A 24388-nucleotide genomic window follows, 5' to 3' on the forward strand; every position below is an offset into this window, starting at 1 on the left:
ATTACAAATGAAGGTGTGGGGAAGAAAAAACTAGGTAACTTTAGAAAACAGTATTTTGCCTATACAATAGGCAAAGAACAAAAAGAAATGCACACAAATATTATACTCTAGTTAGTACATTTGTTTCTTAGAGATCCATGGGTTAGTGATTCTAAATTAATTTATGTATATAGTTTATGTATATGTATAAGTTTGAGCAAATAAGTAGATATGCTATGGATAATGTGAACTAAGTTTCTCACTGTGCGAGAAAATGGGAAAATAGGGAAAGGAAAAGGCTAAAATGAGCACTGTAATGATAAATTGGAATTGGAGATATCTGTTTGAATTCATGCTTTTTAACATATATCAATTTAGATAGATACAGAAGTGTGGGTATATGAGTGCAAATACACATATTCCCTATCTCTGCCCATTATGAAGCCTAGAAGCAATGACACCCCAAAAGCAAGGAGTACACTTAGCACCTGGATCTTGGTTTCTAAATACCACGGCAATAAAAGTAACCTTAGAGAAACAGCTGATGTGAACACTGTGGCAGGGAAAGTACAAGATGAACCTGGAATATCTTGTGGTGCCAGGGAAGGCAAAAATATGCCTAAAAAATGATGGTGGCATTTCAAAAGGAAATATGAACCAATTTGAAGGTACTCCTGATAGTCAAATTTGGGACAATCTCAGCAATACAATACAATAGTAATAGATTATAACCCATAGAATAAATATTCATGAGTCCATTCTGATATAACTAATTAGGAAAAGGGATAATGAGAAATAAATGACAGTACTTCCTTATAGTAAAGTGCCAATAAATGCAGACAGAATATAAAAGAAACAGAAAAATCATCATTGGTCAAATACTATGGTAACAACTGTTACTGACAAGCCTATCAACGGGTGCTAAAATTACTGACCAAAATGATAAGAAAAAATAGGATGTTTGCATAGTGTCAAGGTAGCTCCTCACATCACAAGATATTAATTACAAAGATAAAAATAGTAACTTTACAGTGTAGAAATCTGGCTGATACCAACTTAGTCATGCAGTCAAAGTCACCAATTAATTCCATTTGCTAAATCCAATGGCCAATTCTCAATTCTTTTCCTACGCAGCCTACCCAGCATCTGATCACTTCCTCCTCCTGGAATACATTTTATTCACAAGATGACTAACACATTCTCTTGGTTTTGTTATTACCTCTTTGGCCACTCCCCCTAAACCTCCTTGGCTGGTCGGTCTCAACTTCCTGGCCTCTTAATTTTGGAGCACCCTTGGATCTCTTCTCTCCAAACCTGGTTCTGCTCCAGAAGTAGCCATCACAATTAACAGCAACTCCATTCATCCAAGTTGCTCAGGTCAAATACCAAGGAGTTACCCCCAACACCTCTCTTTCTCTCACACCCTACCATTCAATCTGTCAGCAAGTCTTGCTGGCTCTAAGATATCCAAACATCCAAATAGAAATATTTATCTTTCCAACTACAATTCTATAGTCCAACACAGCACATTTCTCACCTGTGTTTGTGTAACAGCCTCTACCTCTGCTTCCCCTTTCTCTGACTATCCTCAGCACACCAGCAAGAATGACCCTCCTAAAATATAGTCAAAACTTCTGATCTCCAGGTAAGCATGTAAGGAGCTTGGAAGTCACCACTGAATCCTAACAAGTAAAACCTGAACAAACTAAAAAGTCAACAACTCTTCTTGAATCCATCAAAGAAATGAGGTCACAGGGCAAATCACTACCCCCAATATTGGAGAGACAGACAAGTCTACCCCCAATATTGGAGAGACAGACAAGTGAATATAGAAAATCACAACAAACCAGAGCAGAAACCTCTACCTGGAACCAGTGGGTAGGAAAACCTAACCTATAATTGATGAACTACAGGAGTCTCAGTATGGACAAATCTGAGAGCTAAAAATTCCAGGGAACCTACTCATTCGGCCCCACACACACACTTTGTGAATTTTACCTCCAGGAGTTTGCCCATGTTCTCACAGTGAATATCAGAGAAAAACCCCCTAGTGTTTCCAGCAGAGGGAGGGGGGGAAGTAATGAGTTTGAAATATACTAGAGCATTCTGTTCTTAACAAGGCCTGCCCTCAAGAGAAACTATTTTACCAGCACCTAGTCTGCTGGGGTTTTATCAGAGCCTAGCTCACCTGAGGGAAAGGAAATATCTAAGTCCAATCCACTCTAGCCCCATGAGGGAAGGGAAATACTCAACTCCCGCTAATTCTAGCATTCCACATGGAGAAAAGGTAATATGCAATACTTAACTTCAGCTCTCTCCAGCCATCCTGTGCTACCTAAGAGTAAGGAAAGGGGAGGGAAAGGATGAGAAGCACTGATGAAGTTCTCAGACCAGGGACACAGGCTCAATAGAAGACTGAGACCTCACCTAATTTTCAGGCTGCAGAAAGCTTCCCCATCCTCCACCTTACTCTACACCTCACCACCACATTACTAAAGGCCTAGTAACAGCAGTTCCTTTTACCAAGTACATCATGTCTGTCTATCAAGAAAGAATAACAAGGCATACTACGAGGCAAAAAACAGTTTGAAGAGACACAGCAAGCATCAGAACCAGACTCATATAGGGCAGCAAAGTTGGAATTACCAGACCAGGAATGTAAAACAACAAATCTATGATTAGTCGATTAATATGATAAGGGCTCTAATGGATAAAGGAGACAGCATGCAAGAACAGATGGGCAATGTAAGCAGAGAGATGGAATCCTAAGAAAGAAGTAAAAGGAAATGCTAAAAGATTAATAATACTGTAACAGAAAGGAAGAATGCCTTTAGTGGGCTCATTAGTAGGCTGAACACAGCTAAGAAAAGAATCTCTGAGCTTGAGTATAATAAAGGAATACTATGAACAATCCTATGCCCACAAATTTGATAATCTAGATGAAATGAACCAATTCCTTAAAGACACAAGCTGCCACAACTCACACAAGAAACAGACAATCTGAATAGGGTTTTATCTATTAAAGAAATTGAATCAATAATTTATAACCTTCCAAAACAAAAAGCACTGTGGCCAAATTGTTTCACTGGGGAATTCTACCAAATATTTAAGAAAGAAATTACACCAGTTTTCTATAATTGATTCCTGAAGACAAAAGCAGAGGAATACTTCCTAACTCATTCTGTGAGGCCAACATTACCCTAATACCAAAACCAGACAAAGACACTACAAGAAAACTACAGACCAATATATCTCATGAACACAGATGAAAAAATTCTCAATAAAATATTAGCAAATAAAATCCAACAACATGAATAAAAAGAATTATACACCATGACCAAGTTAGATTTATCCCAAGTATGCAAGGCAATGTAGTCCGTCACGTCATCAGGTTAAAAAAGAAAAATCACATGATCACATCAATAGATGCAAAAAAAGTATTTGATGAAATCTAACATTCATTCTTCATAAAAGTTCCCAGCAAATTAGGAATAGAGGGGAACTTCCTCAATTTGACCAAAAAAAAACCAAAACAAAAACAAAAACCCTACATACTTAATTGTTCGAAATTCAAAGATTTCCTGCTAAGATCAGTAACAAGGCAAGGATGTCTCCCCTCACTACTGCTTTTGAATATTGTACTGGAAGTCCTAGCTAATGCAATAAAACAAGAAAAGGAAATGAAAAGTATACAGATTGGGAAGAAGTTACAAAACTGTCTTTGTTTGCATATGACATGATTGTCTATGTAGAAAAATCCAAGAAGAGTCAACAAAAAAACTCCTGGAACTGATAAGCAATTAGATTATAGCAAGGTCGCAGGATACCAGATTAATATACTAAAGTCTATCACTTTTTTATATACCAGCAATGGTCAAGTGGAATTTGAAATTGAAAATACATTATCATTTATGTTAGCACCAAATATAATTTTAAAACTTAGGTATGAATCTAATAAATATGTATGAGAGCTATATGAGGAAAACTATAAAATAGTAATGAAAGATATCAAATAATAACCAAATAACTAGAGAGAGATTCCACATTCATGGACTGGAAGACTCAATATTGTCAAGATGTCAGTTCTTCCCATCTTGATCTGTAGATACAACACAATCCCATCAAGATCTTAGCATGTTTTGTGGCTATCAATAAACTTATTGTAAAGTTTATATGGAAAGGCAAAAGACCCAGAATAGTGATTCCAATACTGAAGAACAGAGTTTGAAGACTGACACTATGCAACTTCAAGACTTACTATAAAGTTACAGCAATCAAGACAGCGTGGTAATGATGAAAGAATAAACAAATATAATCAATAGAATAGAGAGCACAGAAATACACCCACAAAAATATAGTCAAGTGATCTTTGACAAGAGAGTGAAGGTAATATAATGGAGCAAAGATAGTCTTTTCCACAAATAGTGCTGGAACAACTGGACATCCACATGCAAAAAAAATTAAAAATAATCTGGTCTCAGACCTTATATGCTTCACAGAAATAAACTCAAAATGGATCAGAGTCCTAAATGTAAAATGCAAAACTATAAAACTCCTAGATGATAACAAGCAGAAAAACCTAGATGACCTTGGGTATGGTGATGACTTTTTAGATACAACACCAAAAGCATGATACATGAAAGAAATAATCGATAAGCTAGACTTCATTAAAATTATACACTACTGCTCTGCAAAAGACAATGTCAAGAGAATGAGAAGACATGCCACAGACTGGGAGAAAACAAACAACAATAAGAAAAGAAACAACTTAAAATTTAAAAATGGGTTAAAGACCTGAACAGACACTTTACCCAAGAAGATATACAGATAACAAGTAAGCATTTGAAAAGATGTTCAACATCATATGTCATTAGTGAAATGCAAATTAAAATGACAATGAAATACCACTACACACCTATTAGAATGGCCAAAATCCAGAACACTGACATCATCAAATGCTGGCAAGGATGTACAGCAATAGGAACCCTCATTCAACGCTGGTGGGAATGCAAAATGGTACAGTCACCTTGGCAGTTTTGTACAAAACTAAACATACTCTTACCATACAATCCAGCAATCACACTCCTTGGTATTTTCCTAAAAGAGCTGAAAACTTATGCCCACACAAAAACCTGCACATGGATGTTTATAGCATCTTTATTCATAATCGCCAAAACTTGAAGCAACCAAGATGTCCTTCAGTAGATGAATGGGTAATTAAACTGGGGTACATGAAGACAATGGGAGTGTTATAAAGATCTAAGCAGTGTTCAGTGTTATAAAGAAATAAACTATCAAGCCATTAGAAGGCATGGAGGAAACATAAATGCATATTGCTAATGGGAAGAAGCCAATCTGAAAAGGCTACATACTCTATGATTTCAACTATATGACATTCTGGAAAATACAAAACTATGGAATAGACAGTAAAAAGAATATGGCTTCCAGGGGTTGAGAAGAGGGAGGAATGAATAGGGACAGCACAGAGAACTTTTAGGGCAATGAAATTATCTTCTATAGTACTATAATGGTAAATATATCATTATGTAAACTATGTAATGTAAACTATGGACTTTAGGTGAAAATGGTATGCCAATGTAGGTTCATCAACTATAACAAATGCCTCACTCTAGTGTGAGATGTTGATAGTGGGAGAGGTTGTACAAGGGAGGGTGGAGGGCATGCAGTCTACAGGAAATCTCTAGTTTTTGTTCAGTTTTATTGTGATCTGAAAATTGCTCTAACAAAATTCATTAATTTTTAAAATGCTTATCTAAAAGAAAGAAATTGAGAAAACCAATAAACTGAAAATTATTTCCATTCCTGGTTTCTTATTAAACTGAATACATATATTTCTACTCAACATTGCCAATTTCCACTTTAATTCTTAAGATTAACATTATGTGGTAAGTACATGTAGTACATACATACTGTCAAAACAAAGACGTTAAAGTACTTTTGAAAACATTGTAGGGTTGTAGTCACTTCAGAAAATGCAAAAAGTAATGGTAGAAAGAGCTTTATGAGAATAAACTAGAGAAGGAATGGCATATACAAAGAGACTACATATTTTAATGTCTCAAATGGAAAAATAATCTATACTAGATGACCATATTTCAGTTAGATACAGTTAAGAACTATTAAACATCACTCTGGATTTCCTTCACTCAAATATTTGAATGCTTATTCTATGTCAGACATTAGTCTCTGGGTTAAAAATACACTGGTGAATAAGAAAAAGACCACGACCTCATGATGCTTAGATTTTACTTAAAAATAATACTACTAATAAATCCAACCATTCATCCATACATTCACCTATAATATAATGCCAGGTTATTCAATGTAATGAAAACCAGTACAGCAGGGTAAAGATAAAGAGCGACTGGCACATGTAGGAGTGGGAAGTATATTTTTAATAAGAGTGGTTAAGAAAGGCATGAGGAAATGACATGTGAGAATTTTTTTTGGCCATGCCACACAGCTTGTGGGATCTTTAGTTCCCTGACCAGGGATTGAACCCAGGCCCTCTGCAGTAACAGTACACAGTCCTAACCACCAGAACACCAGGGAATTCCCTTTGAGAATTTTAATAAAGTGAGAGAATGAACAATAACTGTATCTGGAGGAGGAGATACCTTCAAGCAGGAAGATGCTGGTCTTATTGAAGAAAGAGTAAAAAGGTGGTGTGCCTCAAGTAGAATTACTAAAATGGAAAGTAATAAAACAGGGTTAAAGATACATGTAGGGGGCTTCCCTGATGGTGCAGTTGTTGAGAGTCAGCCTGTCGATGCAGGGGACGCGGGTTCGTGCCCCGGTACGGGAGTATCCCACATGACGTGGAGCGGCTGGGCCCGTGAGCCATGGCCACTGAGCCTGCGCGTCCGGAGCCTGTGCTCCGCAACGGGAGAGGCCACAACAGTGAGAGGCCTGCGTACCGCAAAAAAAAAAAAAAAGATACATGTAAGAAAAACTTTAAATGCAACAGTAGTGCATTTGGATTTTACTTTGATTGTGATGGGAAGCCACTGGAAGGTTTTGAACAGGGGACTGACAAACAGAGACAAAGAGAGAATCTTGAAAGCAGCAAGAGAAGAGTTACTTTTCAAACAAAGGCATGGTCAATAAGATTAACAGCTGATTCCTAATCGGAAACCATGGAAGACAGAAGGCAAAAAGATGACATATTCAAAGTGCCAAAAGAAAAAAAAACCTGTCAACCAATAATTCTATATATAATGAAATTAACCTTCAAAAATGGACAAGAATTAAGACAATTCAGACAAACAAAAATTGAAAGAGTTTGTCACTAGCAGCCTGTCATACAAAAAATGTTAAAAGGAGTCCTTCAGGCTACAATGAAGGAACACTAGAGGCTACCTTGAATCCACACAAAGAAATAAAGAACATTGGTAAAAAAAAAATACATAGGTAAATACAAAAGACAATATTAATATATTTATAATTTATAGCTATAAACACCTACATTAAAGAAGAAAAGATCTCAAATCAATAATTTAAACTTCCACCTTAAGAAACTAAAACAGAACACCAAACTAAACTCAAAGCAAGGAGGAGAAAGAAATAATAAAGTAGAGTAAACAAAATAAACAATAGAGAAAACTAAGGAAATCAGTAATTTCAAAAAAGTAACAAAATTGACAAAACTTTAGCTAGACTAAGAAAAGGGAGACTCAAATCACAAAAATCAAGAATGAAAGTGGACACATTGCTACTGACCTTACAAAAATTAAACAAGCTGCATGAAATGGAATAATTCCTAGAAACTCACAAACTATGAAAACTGAATCAAGAAGAAACAGAATATCTGAATAAACCTAAAAAGTAGAGATTGAGTCAGTAATCAAAGAACATCCAACAAAAAGAGCTCAGGACCAGACATTAATGCTAAATTCTGCCAAACATTTAATTTAAAGCATTGGTCCCCAACCTTTTTGGCACCAGGGATGGGTTTCATGGAAGACAATTCTTCCACGGATGGGGGGCGGTGGGCGGGGAGATGGTTCAGGTGGTAATGCGAGCTATCGGAAGCAGCAGATGAAGCTTTTTTTTTTTTTTTTACATCTTTATTGGGGTATAATTGCTTTACAATGGTGTGTTAGTTTCTGCTTTATATCAAAGTGAATCAGTTATACATATACATATGTTCCCATATCTCTTCCCTCTTGCGTCTCCCTCCCTCCCACCCTCCCTATCCCACCCCTCCAGGTGGTCCACAAAGATGAAGCTTTGTTCGCTCACTCACCTGCTGCTCACCTCTTGCTGTGCGGCCTGGTTCCTAACAGGCTGCGGACTGGTATCAGTCTGCAGCCCGTGGGATGGGGACCCCTGATTTAAAGGATTAACATAATCTTTCACAAACTCTCACAAAAAGTAAAAGAGGACAGAAAACTTACCAACTCCTTCTGTCAGGGCAGTATTACTGGGTTACTAGTAAACACCAAAGATATTACAGGAAAATAAAACAACAGACTAATATCCCTTGTGAATATAGTTGCAAATATCCTCAACAAAATACTAGCAAACAGAATCTAGCTGCACATCAGAAGGATTATCTACCACGACCAAGTGGGATTCATCCCAGGAGTGCACACAAACCACATGATCATCTCAATAGATACAGAAAGTGCATGTGACAAAATCCAATTATTTCATGAGAAAACATTGAACAAATAGGAATTGAAGGAAATTTCCTCAAGCTGGTATACAGTCTCTATAAAACAACAATCAGTAACCACCATATCTAACCGTAAAAGGATGAAAGCTGTCCCCCTAAGATAAGAAATAAGACACGGATGTTCACTTTCACCATTTCTATTTAACATTTTACTGACGGTTCTAGTCAGGACAATTAGGCAAGAAACAAAAATAAAAAGTATTGAGATTGGAAAGGAAGAAGTAAAACTATATTCACTGATGACATGATCTAAGAACATGGAAAACCCTATAGAATCCACCAAAAAAACCCAATCTCAGGGCTTCCCTGGTGGCGCAGTGGTTGAGAGTCTGCCTGCCGATGCAGGGGACGCGGGTTCGTTCCCCGGTCCGGGAAGATCCCACATGCTGCAGAGCGGCTGGGCCTGTGAGCCATGGCCGCTGAGCCTGCGCGTCCGGAGCCTGTGCTCCGCAACGGGAGAGGCCACAACAGTGAGAGGCCCGCGTACCGCAAAAAAAAACCAACCAAAACTGTACATGAAAGTTGAAATGGCCTTATTCAAAATCACCAAAAACTGAAGTGTCCTCAACTTGGGAATGAGTAAGTGTAGTATATCCATACAATGGAAAACTACTCAACCATAAACGGAATGAACTATTGATATATGGAACAATATGAATAAATCTCAAATGCATGTGTATTACATATAAGCAAAAGGAAGCTCAATAAAGCTGGGGAAAAAAGAAGTAAAGGGATGGAAAAAGATGTGCCTTTGACAGGCTCACTCATCAGCAGACTGGGTAAGGCAAGGAAAGAATCAGTGAACTGAAAGAAATGTCAACAGGAACTTCTCAAATCAAAATGTAAAGAGAAAAAAGAATTTTTAAAAAAAGGAACATCAAAGAACTATTGAAATTTTTCAAAACGTGTAACTGGAATACTAGAAGAAAGAGAAAATTGGAACAGAAGAAATAGTTTAAGTAATAATGACCCAGAATTTTCCAAAATTAATGAGATACACCAAAGCACAGATTAGGAAGCTCAGAGAACACCATATAGGATAGCTGCACATCAGAAGGATTGTGATGGATAAATAGGATAAATAGGATAAAAATTTTAAAATCTACACCTAGGCATGTTATATCAAACTGCAGAAAAGCAAAGACAAAGAGAAAGTCTTCAAAGAAGACAGAGGAAAAACCATATGGATAATAATTACAGGAACCTTCTTATCCAAAATCCTATAAGCAAGAAGAGAGTGGAGTAAAATATTTAAAATGTTGAAAGAAAAAGACCACCAACCTAGAATTCTGTACCCTATGAAATTATCCTTCAAAAGTGAAGGAGAAATAGAGTTTCTCAGATAAAAAAAATTTGAGATAATTTGTTGCTAGTACAACTGCCTTGCAGGAAATGAAGTTCTTCAGAGAAAAGGAAAATGATATAGATCTACATAAAGAAAGAAAGAGCATTAAAGAAGGAACAAAGAATAAGGGCAATGAGTAGAAAATAGAAACAGATATGGTAGTTGTTAATTCAACTATATCAGTAATCATTTTAAACATCAATTGCCTCAATAAACCAATTAAAAGACAGAGATTGTCAGAGTGGATCAAAAAACAAGACCCAACTACATGTTGTCTATAAGAAATCCACTTTAAATATAAAGATATATATAGATTAAAAGTAGAGGGATGTATATATGTCCATGCCACTCTCTCACTTTGTCCCAGCTTACCCTTCCCCCTCCCCATGTCCTCAAGTCTATTCTCTAGTAGGTCTGCGTCTTTATTCCCGTCCTGTCTTTATTCCCATCCTGTCGCTACGTTCTTCATGACCATTTTTTTTTTTTGGATTCCATATATATGTGTTAGCATACGGTATTTGCTTTTCTCTTTCTGACTTACTTCACTCTGTATGACAGACTCTAGGTCCATCCACCTCACTACAAATAACTCAATTTCGTTTCTTTTTATGGCTGAGTAATATTCCATTGTATGTATGTGCCACATCGGATATATATATAATACCAAATGTAAAACCAATAGCTAGTGGGAAGCAGCCGCATAGCACAGGGAGATCAGCTCGGTGCTTTGTGACCACCTAGAGGGGTGGGATAGGGAGGGTGGGAGGGAGGGAGATGCAAGAGGGACGAGATATGGGGATATATGTATATGTATAGCTGATTCACTTTGTTATAAAGCAGAAACTAACACACCATTGTAAAGCAATTATACTGCAATAAAGATGTTAAAAAAATAAAATAAAATAAAATAAATAGTAATATAGCTGGATATAAAAAAAGTACAGGGACGGATACAATTTTATTTGTCAATTATACCTCAATAAAACTGAGGGAAAAAGAAGTAAAGGGATGGAAAACGATATATTATGCTAATGCTAATCAAAAAAAAAAGCTAGAGTAGCTATATTAATTGCAGACAGAACAGGCTACAGACCAAGGAAAAATATCCGAGATAAAGAGGGGCATTACCTAGTGATAAAGGGGTCAGTTCTCCGAGATGACATAATGCTTAATATGTATGGATACAATCAGCTATCAAAACTTATAAATTGTATTACAATAAGTAAGACAGTATAATTTTGGCACGGGGGGACACATCAGGTGATTAAGAGTTGTGTGCATATAAAAATGTAAAACATGACAGGTATGAAATTACTTTAGTGAGAAAAGACTAGACTAATTCAATAAGTGGTATTTATATAGCCAATTATTTATAAAGTGAAAAAAATGGATCCCTAGTTGATACTGTATCAGGCAAAATAAAGTAGGTTATATTGAACTTACCCCAAACCATCCCCAAAACGTCAATGGCTTAAGACAAAGATTTATTTTTTGCTCAAGTTACATGTCTAATGCATGTCAGGAGGGCTCTGCTCACTATAGTCACTCAGGGACCCAGGCTGATGGAGACTTCCATTCATAGCTCACTGGCCAGAACTATTAACATGGTCCCACCAACTCATAAAGTTGGCCAGGGAAACAATCCTATCCCATGTACGGAAGAGAAATCTTTATTAGGGAGCGGTAATGCCAATGATTTGATGGCAAGTACAGGGAATCCACTGCCCACGGCAATAAAAAACCAGCTGACAATAATCCCTTACATTTCTTGGAACATTTTTTTCTTTCCAAATTCCTATCCTCTGAGTACCATGTACTCTTCTTTGCAGAACACTACTTTAGGTAATGATAAGCTCCAAAGAATTTTCCTTCTCTGGAAACTCAAGAGAACTAAATTACATCTCCTCCCAAGGGCATGGCTCTTATATCCTTTGGTACATATTGCACTATCTCCACAGACTAACCATTTTCCCCTCATAAAGAGCACAGATGCTCTGCTAAATGCTTTTCATTGAATTCATTTAATCCTGAGGACAACTCTGAACTAGGTACTATTATTAGTCCCATTTTAAATTAGCACAACTGAGGTAAAGAGAGGTTAAGTAATTTACTCAGTTGGTAATCTGAAATCAGGCAGTCTGGCTTCAGTTGCTCCTGTCCCTTCAAGACCCATTTAAAGTCCCCTTGTAGGTACTACAGCCTCATCATTCCTAATCCAGCACACTCCTTCAACCCTTTCTCTGCAGTCCCCTCCATCTACCCTCCTATCTCCCACTATGCTCTAGTTCCCAGCTTCCCAAAAGTTGCCCAAAAGGAAAAGCAGTCTGGCAGGGCAACCATTTCCCTGAAGGATTAAACTGAACAGTGTCACCTCTGCCTTCCTATCCTACCTACTCCATATCCTTTTATCTTGGAGAGTCTTACCCACCATGTTATCCTCAAATGTCATCCTGGGTAGAAATAGAAATATCACCTAGAAAAGGATTAAAATTAATTTTACATGAAGGATGCCCTCTTAAAGCCTCCTGAAGAGCAGAGTGACTATCCCTGCCCACGGGCTGCAAGAAGTTACAAAAGTTTAGAGAATAGGAGGGAAAGAAGGGGTGAGGGCTAGAAGGATGGGGAATGGGAACAGGAATTAAGATCTATTGGCCACTAGTGGTAAGTGCTATGGACTGAACTGTATCCCCCCAAAATTTATATCTTGAAGTCCTAACCCTCAAAGTGATGGTATTCGGAGATGGGGCCTTTGGGAGATAATTAGGTTTAGATGAGGTCATGAGGGTAAGGCCCTTATGGTTGGATCCAAGCCCTTATAAGAAGAGATGCCCATGTGAGGACACAGTGAAAACAAACCTGTCTACAAGTCAGGAAGAAAGCCTCACCAGAATCTAATCATGCTGGTACCCTGATCTCAGAGTTTCAGGCTCTGGAACTGTGAGAAAATAAATTTCTGTTGTTTAAGCCTCCCAGTCTATGCTATTTTATTGTGACAGCCCAAGCAGACAAAGACTGTAGAGATTTTACATATTACCTCATTTAATCTCCCAATAAGTATATTCGTTTTATAAATGTCTAAACTAGGTTTCAACTGTCTAATAACTACAAAGTCATTGCTCTTACCCTATGTCTCCTCCTACAGGGGACAAGTAGCCTATATCTTGGCTCTGGTCCAACTCTGTCAGTAAATATTTCCCTGGGATGAGCCCCTAATCTTTCCTAAGCCCAAATCTACTCTTCTGCCATTAAGAGAACTAAACAGGATGCCCTCTAGAGTGCTTCTGCTGCACGGAGATTATTCAAAATGCCTGAAAGCAGGAAAAAATGCAGAGATTACTTAGAACACAAGAGGGTTTTTTTTAAATCTTACCGCTCCTAAAAAGACATCATTACACCATCATATAAATAAAAGAGCAGGAAAAGTCAAAATAAACTATTCTGACTCTGTATTTCACCAAATCATTTGGGGACAGAAAAGCTTCATGTGCCATTAATGGGTGTACTGATGTGGTCATTGGACTCAGCTGGTCACTAACTTCAATAGAACTTAGTTACTAGAGGAATACCAAATTTCAGAAACTCAGATACCAGGATCCCTGACTTTACAAAGATAAAAAATTCCAATCCTCCTCATCCTTCTATAATTCTGAACTTAAACTGAGCTGGAGGGCATGCTAGTTTCTACCTTTATATTACAAGCAAGTTCCAGCTGGCTCAAAAAGCAAAGATCCATTTAGTGTTATATGGAAAATTTTCTAGTCTTTACTGGATTTTAACAACTATAAATGGCAAATACCACTTATTTCAGAAATCTGCCAAGTACAAAGAAAAAGACTAATTTTAACACAAAGTAATTTATAACACTTTTCACAAATACGCTAACCACAAAAGAGACATTATACAATATTCAGTATCCCTGCTATACTGAGGAAACTTCAAATCTATGTAAATGTAAACCAAAAACTCTTCCCAGAAAATCTCCACATTAAAAAAAGAAAAAGTAGGGCTTCCCTGGTGGCGCAGTGGTTGGGAGTCCGCCTGTCGTTGCAGGGGACGCGTGTTCGTGCCCCAGTCCGGGAAGATTCCACATGCCGTGGAGCGGCTGGGCCCGTGAGTCGTAGCCGCCTGCGCGTCCGGAGCCTGTGCTCCGCAACGGGAGAGGCCATAACAGTGAAAGGCCCGCGTACCGCAAAAAAAAAAAAAAAAAAAAGAATTCACAAAGCACTCTAAAAAAGTAAACAGGGTCAATAAAAGGGAATTCAATTATCACTGTAAGGTAGTTATTGCAGAATCTTCACATCATCATAACCTGTTGAAAAACTATTTTAAAATATTATTTCACACCATTAACATAATGCCAGGGATTTGCTTTGATTCAAAAGAATCTGGTAGAAAGGGAACAGAGTGGGGGAAATGCAGGAATGGAAAAAACAGTTCATGAATTGATAACCGTTGAAGCTGAGTAGGACGTATATAAGGATTCATTCTCCATTTCTTTCTAATTCCATGTATGTTTGACATTTCTCCATAACAAAAGCTAAAAAGTTATTATACACTCTTGAAGAACAAATTTAATCCTCATATCCTACAAAACAAGAAAGACTAGTACCTTCCAATCTTCGAATTTTTGCTTTCACAGAAATAACAGCTTCAAAGCGTGAAACTCTCAGCTCAAAACATGTTCCAGTCAGTGTTTCAATGAAGAGCTCCATGGTATCATAGAAAGGAAGTCTGTAGTAAAATGGTCCCATGTTATCTTCATTGAAGAATGGAGGATCTTTTCTGTTATCCATTACTTTGACTTTTCTAATTCCTCTGGAATATGTTGTAGGCAACTGTATTCCAGTTCTAACCAAATCAGCTTTGAACATTGGTAATATATATCGTTGTTCATGTTTTGAGTTTTGTACCTAAAAAACAAGAATAATGTTTTTTTAACAAGCCTATGTGAAAGTCTCATTCCTCCACAAAGATTTTCTCAACTCTGGCCCATATCAGCCTTCCAGAGAGCCCGGAATTCATTTTAGTGCTTACTAGGCCTAATCCTGAACTTTACACAATTGTCTTTGAACTCACTCTCCCAATTAGAGTGTAAGATTATTAAGAACAGGTATATTTGCTACACTTTATCTTACTAGAGCTCAGCAGTTACTTACACTACATGCTCAACAAATATGTTTTTTTGTTAATGATATTTAAACCAATGAACTCCACATGTAGGTATATATTTGCAAAACTTTGAATAACTTATGCACATCCTTTCCTAAAACACGTAAGTTACATTTTATAACCCATACAAAGTATGTTATAGCCATTGTACATCTGAATCACACTGAATAAAAGGAATAGTAACCATCTTAAAAGTAGGATTCACTAAATAATCAATAAGAATTTGGGTTTCCAAAGGTTGTCCACCAGTATAGCACTGAGATGAGGTTAATACTGGTAACAGACATTAGACATAATCTCTACACACAAACATACAATGGCTAATGAATATGAAAGGCAAACACAACCAACAGAAATACTAAAATAAATTATAAGTGTATAATTAGGAGAATAGGAATAATCAAATTGATAAATTGCTATTAATCAGTGAAAACTTTGAAAAGGCGGAGGGGGCTTGAACTTAAACTAAAAGGACAAATGATACATATTCTTTCTGGAGAAGTAGGTAAACCTTTTCAGTACCTTTATGGCGATATAATTTATATACCATAAAATTCACCCATTTAAAGCCTAAAATTTACTGGGCTTTAGTATGGTTACAAAATTGTACAACCATCACCATAATCATTTTTAGAACATTCTCATCAAACCTAAAAGGAACCTCTTATTCTTTAGACACACTCCTAAATTCTGTCTCTCTCAGCCCTAGGCAATCACTAATCTACTTTGTTTTTAAAATTTTGCCTATTCTGGACATTTCACATAAATAGAATCATACAATATGTAAACTTTTGTGACCAGCTTCTTTCACTTAGCATAATGTTTTCAAAGTTCATCCATGTTCTAAGATGTATCAGTACTTCATTCTTTTTTATTTCTGAATAATAGTCCATTATAAGGATGTACCACGTTACTTATCCAGCCATCAGTTGATGGGCATTCTGGGTTGTTTCCAATTTTTGCCTATTATGAATAATGCTATGAGAACACTCAATTACAAGTCTGTGATAGACATGTTTTTTCCTTTCTCTTCCGTATATATCTAGAAGTGGAACTGATGGGTTGTGTGGTAACCCTGTGTTTAGCAATTTGTGGGACTACCATACTGTTTTCAAAAGTGGTCTAAACCATTTTACATCCCCACCAACAATGAACAAGGGTTTGGATTTCTTCACATCCTTGCCAATACATTTTATTGTCTTTTGATTAAAGCCATCGTAGTGTGTATGAAGTAGTGTCTCACTGTGGTTGTGATTTGCCTTAATGACTAATGATGTTAAGAATCTTTTTATGTGCTTAGTACCCATTTGCACATATTCTTTACAGAAATGTCTATTCAGAAAGTCCATACAGATCCTGTCCATTGAGTTATTTATGTCTAACACTTTCCAGATACAAGCTGTTTAACGGATATATGATTCACAAATATTTTCTCCAATTTCATGGGTTGTCTTTTAACTTTCTTGATAGTTTCCTTTGAAGCACAAAAGTTTTTAATTTTAATGAAGCCCAATTTGACTATTTTTCTTCTGTTGCTTATACTTTGGGTGTCATATTTTAAAAGCTTTGCCTAATGCAAGGTAATAACAATTGACCAGTACATATTTTTCTAAGAATTGTATAGTGTAGCCCTTACATTTAGGTCTATAGTCCATTTTGAATTTATTTTTGTGGTTGTTGTACAATAGGGGTACAGATCTATTCTTTTGCAGACAAATAACCAGTTGTCTCAGCACCATTTGTTAGAAAGACTATTCTAAATTCATTGAATTGTCTTGGCACCCTTGTTGAAAACCAGCTGACCATAACCTCAATTCTGTTCCATTGATCTATATGTCTATCCTTATGCCAGTAGCATACTGTCTTTGTAGCTTTGTAGTAAGTTTTGAGATCGGGAAGTGTGAGTCTTCTAACTTGTTCTTCTCTTTCAAGATTGTTGGCTATTCTGGGTCATCTGAATTTCCATAGGAATTATAGGATCAGCTTGTGTATTTTGCAGAAACACCAGTTGGGATTTTGATAAGGACTGTGTTCAGTCTACAGATTAATTTGGATAGTATTACCATCTTAACAATATTAAGTCTTATAATCCATCAACATGCAATATCTTTCAGTTTATTTATAACTTCTTTAATTGCTTTCAACAATGTTTTATAGCTTTCAGATTATACGTTTTGTATTTTAAAAACGTGTTTCTAAGAATTTTGTTCTTTTTGATGTCACTATCAATGAAATTGTTCTTAGTTCCATTGTCAGATTGCTCATTGCTAGTGTATAAAAATACAATTGATTTTAATATATTGGTCTTGTTCACTGCAACCTTGCTGAACTCAGTAGTTCTAGTATTTTTCTAAGTGGATTCCTTAGGATTTTCTACATACAAGATAATGTCAACTACAAACAGAAATTTTAACTTCTTCCTTTCCCATCTAGATGACCTTTATTTCCTTTTCTTACCTAATTGCCCTGCCTGGAATCTCCAATACAGGTTGAATAGAAGTGGTAAGAGCAAACATTCTTGTCTTTTTCCTGTTGTAGGGAAAATCATTCAGCCTCTCACCACGAGTTATGATTTTAGCTGTGGGGTTTTCATAGGTAATCTTTATCAGATGGAGAACGTTCCCTTCTATTCCTACTTAGTTTAGGTGTCAGTTGTCTTTTTTAAATCACAGTGTTAGATTTTGTCAAATACTTTTCTTTAGTGTCTCAGATGATCATGTGGTTTTTGTCTCATATTCTATTAATATGGTGTATTACATTGACTGCTTTTTGATATATTGAACCAACCTTGAATCAGTGGGATAAATCCATTTGTATATGGTCTGTAATCATTTATATATGTTACTAGATTTAGTTTGTTAGTATTTTTTGAAGATTTTTGTGTCTATATCCATACAAGTTATTGATCTAGTGTCTGGTTTGATATCAAGGTAATACTGCCCTCATAAAATAAGTTGAGAAGTATTCCCTAAAGGTAGGTAGACTCTTGAATGTATTTCAGAATGGGTAAAGCCTCAGAGTGGGGGAAGAATATTTGTAAGACTAGGTGAACAGAATGTGAACACTAGGGCAGTGCAGGAATGAAGAAGAAAAATGGGTGATAAATTTTTTACTTTTTTTTGCCAAAGGATATATCACTGAAGTCACCGCAATTTTCATAACAATGTGATTAAGGAGAAGTTATTTTTTAAAACTTGTGGTTTGATTAATAACCTACATCTCCATTCTATAGACATGATTTTCACAGGTATCTAAAATCTGGATACTAGGAACTTCCCTGGTGGTCCAGTGGTTAAGAATCCACCTTCCAGGGGACTTCCCTCGTGGCGTAGTGGTTAAGAATCCACCTGCCAATGCAGGGGACACGGGTTCAAGCCCTGGCCCAGGAAGATCCCACATGCCGCAGAACAACTAAGCCCGTGCGCCACAACTACTGAGCCTGCGCTCTAGAGCCCATGAGCCACAACTACTGAGCCCGCATGCCACAACTACTGAAGTCCACACGCCTAGAGCCCGTGCTCCACAGCAAGAGAAGCCACCAGAGTGAGAAGCCGGTGCACCGCAACGAAGAGTAGCCCCCACTCGCCACAACTAGAGAAAGCCTGTGCACAGCAACGAAGACCCAACGCAGCCAAAAATAAATAAATAAATAAATAAATTTATTTTAAAAAAAAAAGAATCCACCTTCCAATGCAGGGGACACCGGTTTAATCCCTGGTTGGGGAACTAAGATCCCACATACCACGGGGCAACTAAGCCCACATGCTCTAGAGCCCACGTGCCACAACTAGAAAGCCCATGTGCCGCAACTACTGAGCCCGCACACTCTGGAACCCACATGCCACAACTAGAGAGAAGCCTACACGCCACAACAAAGAGCTCACGTGCCACAACCAAGACCTGATGCAGCCACATAAATAAATAAATAAACATTTTTAAAAAAATAAAAATAGGTACTTGCCTGGTGGTCCAGTGGTAAAGAATCTGCCTTACAAAGCATGGGACGTGGGTTCGATCCCTGGTCAGGGGACTAAGATCCCACATGCCATGGGGCAACTAAGCCCGCACACCACAACTACTGAGCTCACGCACCTCAGCTACAGCCCACGTGCTGCAAACTACAGAGCCTATGTACCCTGGAGCCTGCACGCCACAACTGGAGAGGAGAAAACCCGCATGCCACAACTAGAGAGAAGCCCGTGCACCACAACAAAAGATCCCACATGCCTCAACGAAGATCCCAAGTGCCACAACTAAGACCTGATGCAGCCAAAAATAAACAAAATAAATAAATAATAAATAAATCTTTAAAATCAAGTAAAATCTGGATACAAGACAGACACCTGAAATCCAACACGTCCAAAACTAATCATCTTTCCTACAAACCTCCTTCTTGTCCTACAGTCTCCATCTTGGTAAAGGGTACCACCATTAACCTAATCACTTAAGCCAGAAAGCTAGGAATCATTTTAGATTTTTCTGCTAGCCTCAAGGTATCTAATCCTAACAGTACAACTTAACATTTCTATAATCTGTGACCTTCTCCAGCCACACTGATTAGGACTTAGTTCAGGTCTTCATTAGCTCTTAACTGAGCAACTTTGATAGCCTAGCTATAATCCTTGACACCTGCCCTTCACTCTTCTGATCCATTCTCTAGGATGTCAACAGTTACCTTTTTTAAAAAAAGAAAGTTTAATAAAAACTGGATTAGGGTATCACATCACATAGTTCAGAAATTACTTTACTCTTAATTATCTATAGATAATAGGGGGAAAGGTCACTCAAAGTTCTAAAATTTTTTAATATTTGACTTTAGAATGCACTGGGGTGAAACCATCAATTCAGACTAAATGAGGGAAATGAATCTAAGTTGGCCTAAAGCCTGAATTTTTTTTCCTTTTAAATAAACTATTGTTTAGAGCAGTTTTAGGTTCGCTGCAAAATTAGGCAGAAGTACAGACAGTTCCCACACACTCCCTGCCCCCACACATGCACAGCCTCTCCCACCATCAACAACCTACACCAGAGTGGTGTATTTGTTACAACAGATGAACCTACATTGACACATCATTATCACTCAAAGGCCATAGTTCACATTAGGGTTCATTCTTGGTGTTGCAAATTCTATTGATTTCCACAAATGTATAGTAATGTACCCATCATTATAGTATCACACAGAATAGTTTATGAGTAAAGCCACTATAAACATCCATGTGCAGGTTTTTGTGTAGACGTATAAGTTTTCAACTTACCGGGGTAAACACCAGTGAGTACAACTGCTAGATCTTACAGTAAGGGTATGTTTAGTTTTGTAAGAAACTGCCAAAGTGTCTTCAAAAGTGGCTGTTCTATATTGCGTTCCCACCAGGAAGGAATAAGAGCTCCTACTGCTCCACATCCTCACCAGCATTTGATGTTGTCAGTGTTCTGGATTTTGACCATTCTAATAGGCATATAATAGTATCTCATTGTTTTAATTTGCATTTCCCTAATGACATATGATGTGAAGCACAGTTATCTTTTTAAAATGTAGAATTGATCATGTTATTTCTTAGCTCAAGGTCCCACGATGGCTTCCCACTGTCTACAGAATTCAGACTCCTTAGAAAGGCTCCTAAGATCATGCATCTCACCTTCCAGCCCTATTTTATTTATACACATACCTCATCCCATCCTGCAATATATCTGGTACTTCTATCCTCTAATCATTTGTAACTGCGGCTTCAGAAAACACTGGTCTCTATATCGTTGCTCCTGCTTTCCTCTACTTACCACCATTCCCACACTTGGCTACCTGACAGGCACCTGTGATCTTTCAAGACTCAAGTCGAATAGAAACTATTCCACAAAGCCGTTTACAGTTCCTCCCCTTCACACCCTGACCTCCATCATATATGGCACCCATTACAATCAATTTCATTTTTTACATGACTTCCTTATTCTACTAAATTGTAGGCTCCTTAAGGGAAGGGCATCTGATTTACCACCCCATCACCTAGCACAGTGTTTTGTACATATTGGTACTCATTAAAGGTTTGTTCAATGAAAGAGTAAATAAATATTCATCCTCTCAACTGAGTTTTAGAGCAAACCTGTAATATAGGTAAGGTATTATCCCTGCTTTAGACATGAAGAAGTGTTTGGTTATGCTATAAAAGTTTGTTTGGAGAAATGTTGGTTTCCCATAGGAATCATTACTCATTCCAAACTAACTCCACCAATATTTACACAACTCATAACGTACAGGGATTTCTGCTACAGTGAATTTTTATAACTCAATATAGTTAATTATATTAATTATATTAATTATGCTGAGTTATAAAAATTCACCATAGCTCAATATATAAAACCAATATATAAAATTCATCAATTAACTAGGGAGTATATTTAATATAATTAAGCATAATGAATATAATTAATTAAATAGGGAACCTGAATTGCATTGTGCAGACTGCTAATGTTCCTGAAGATACGGCACCATAGGAAGAAAAGCTATTGCTGGCAGCACAGCTGCTCTGAGTGCTGTTATACTTTTTATCAAAATAATGAGTAATAAATATAATAACACAAAGTAATATGCTAATAATACTGCTGGTGAATTAGAACAAAAAATTTTACAGTTCGTATAGAAACACAAAAGACCCTGAAAAGCCAAAGCAATCTTGAGAAAGGAAAATGAGGTTGGAGGAAACAGGCTCCCTGACTTCAAACTAAACTACAAAGCTACAGTAATCAAGACAGTATGGTACTGGCACAAAAACAGAAATATAGATCAATGGTACAGGATAGAATGCCAAGAGATAAACACACTCACATATGGTCACCAAATTCACGACAAAGGAGGTAAGAACACACAATGGAGAAAAGACAGCCTCTTTAATAAGTGGTGCTGGGAAAACTGGACAGCTACATGTAAAAGAATGAAATTAGAACACCACCTAACACTATACACAAAAATAAACTCCAAATGGATTAGAGACCTAAATATAAGACCAGACACTATAAAACTCTTACAGGAGAACATAGGAAAAATACTCTTTGACATAAACCACAGCAAGATATTTTTTGACCCACCTTCTAGAGTAACGGAAATAAAAACAAACAAATGGGACTTAATTAAACTTAAAAGCTTTTGCACAGCAAAGGAAACCATAAACAAGACAAAAAGACAACCCTCAGAATGAGAGAAAATATTTGCAAATGAAACAACAGACAAAGGATTAATCTCCAAAATATACAAACAACCCATGGAGCTCAATATCAAAAAAACAAACAATCCAATTAAAAGATGGACAGAAGACCTAAACAGACATTTCACCAAGGAAGACATACAGATGGTCAAGAGGCACATGAAAAGATTCTCAATGTCACTAATTATTAGAGAAATGCAAATCAAAACTACAATGACCTCATGCTGGTCAGAATGGCCATCATCAAAAAATCTAGAAACAATAAATGCTGGAAAGGGTGTGGTTAAAAGGGAACCCTCTCACACTGTTGGTGTGTATCCCGCATAGTGGTTGTATACAACCACTATGGAAAACAGTATGGAGCTTCCTTAAAAAACTAAAAATAGAACTACCATATGACCCAGCAATCCGACTACTGGGCATATACTCTGAGAAAACCATAATTCAAAAAGAGACATGGGGCTTCCCTGGTGGCGCAGTGGTTGAGAGTCTGCCTGCCGATGCAGGGGACACGGGTTTGTGCCCTGGTCCGGGAAGATCCCACATGCCGTGGAGCAGCTAGGCACGTGAGCCATGGCCACTGAGCCTGCGCGTCCAGAGCCTGTGCTCCGCAACGGGAGAGGCCACAACAGTGAGAGGCCCGTGTACCGCAAAAAAAGAGACATGTACCACAATGTTCACTGCAGCACTATTTACAATAGCCAGGACATGGAACCAACCTAAAGGTCCATCAACAGATGAATGGATAAAGAGGATGTGGCACATATATACAATGGAATATTATTCAGCCATAAAAAAGTGAAACTGAGTTATTTGTTGTAAAGTGGATGGACTTAGAGTCTGTCACAGAGTGAAGTAAATCAGAAAGAGAAAAACAAATACCGTATGCTAATGCATATATATGGAATCTAAAAAAAGAAAACAATTGGTACTGATGAACCTAGTTGCAGGGCAGAAATAAAGATGTAGAAATAGAGAATGGACTTAAGGACATGGGGTGGGAGGGGGAAGCTGGGGCGAAGTGAGAGTAGCATTGACATATATACACTACCGAATGTAAAATAGTTAGCTAGTGGGAAGCAGCAGCATAGCACAGGGATATCAGCTCGTTGCTTTGCAATGACCAGGGAGGGTGGGAGGGAGGCTCAAGAGGGAGGGGATGTGGGGACATATGCATGCATATGGCTGATTCACTTTGGTGTACAGCAGAAACTAACATAGTATTGTGAAGCAATTATACTCCGATAAAGATCTATTAAATAATAATAATAATAATGCTGGTGACAGTGGTAAAAGACCACTACTTTCAAGTAAAAGCCAAATAAGTGGCTGTATTGCTCAGGCTGTGTCTCTTATATCCTTAATACATTGACATGTCTGTAGGAATAATGACGGAACCTAACCCCTTTTCCTACCTCACTGAAATGACTGCTTTTATAATACAATTTTGGATAATATGTGGATTCTTAACATACTTATCATCCTATATCAAATAAGAATGCACTACAGAATTATCAGTGTCCATTCCCCCAAAGCCAAGAGCACTCCTATCTACACAGTAAAAGATCTAGCAACAGAGGTCAGGGGTCAGGAATGCCGAACTGAATATTACAGAAATAAAGACATGGGTGACCAGTGCCTGTCCAAGGAATTTAGAGACATAAGATATAAAGATCATTTTTTTCACCACAGTAGTCTTCCACAACAATACCCCAAATATAATAAACAAATGGTGGGAGAAGGTAACATAAAGACAGATTTGGAAGTCCTTCATCTGCAACAAGAATGTACAGAGTAATTATGGGCGTAAAGAAAACTTGCAACCTAGAACAGCACTAATTGCACTGGAACACCACCACAAATTTGGGCCCTAATCAATGCAGTAATTTCCAAAATCCAAAAAGAAGCAAGATTGGTAACCAAATTCAAAGCTGAAATGTGTGCCTCTAGGAAATAATTATACTTCTCCTCAGCAGTAGAAATCACTGTAACAGAGAGCAAAGT

General features: G+C 37.4%; 1 protein-coding gene across 3 annotated transcripts in view; it reads right to left on the minus strand.

Moving 5' to 3' along the window:
- The window catches only part of ZFAND4 (zinc finger AN1-type containing 4), a 72075-nt gene that overhangs the window by 42914 nt on the left and 4773 nt on the right, over nt 1-24388 (minus strand). For 2 of the 3 annotated variants that reach the window (XM_060033673.1, XM_060033674.1), the window contains exon 1: nt 14632-14918. The exons of the other annotated variant lie outside the window; for it this stretch is intronic. In XM_060033673.1, coding sequence (XP_059889656.1) covers nt 14632-14893 — 262 coding nt within the window. In that variant the 5' untranslated portion in view covers nt 14894-14918. Of the gene's footprint in view, nt 1-14631; nt 14919-24388 lie in introns of those variants that run through there. 3 annotated transcript variants of the gene reach the window in all.

The sequence above is a fragment of the Delphinus delphis genome, chromosome 16 (assembly GCF_949987515.2).
Source record: "Delphinus delphis chromosome 16, mDelDel1.2, whole genome shotgun sequence".
Classification (NCBI taxonomy): Eukaryota; Metazoa; Chordata; class Mammalia; order Artiodactyla; family Delphinidae; genus Delphinus; species Delphinus delphis.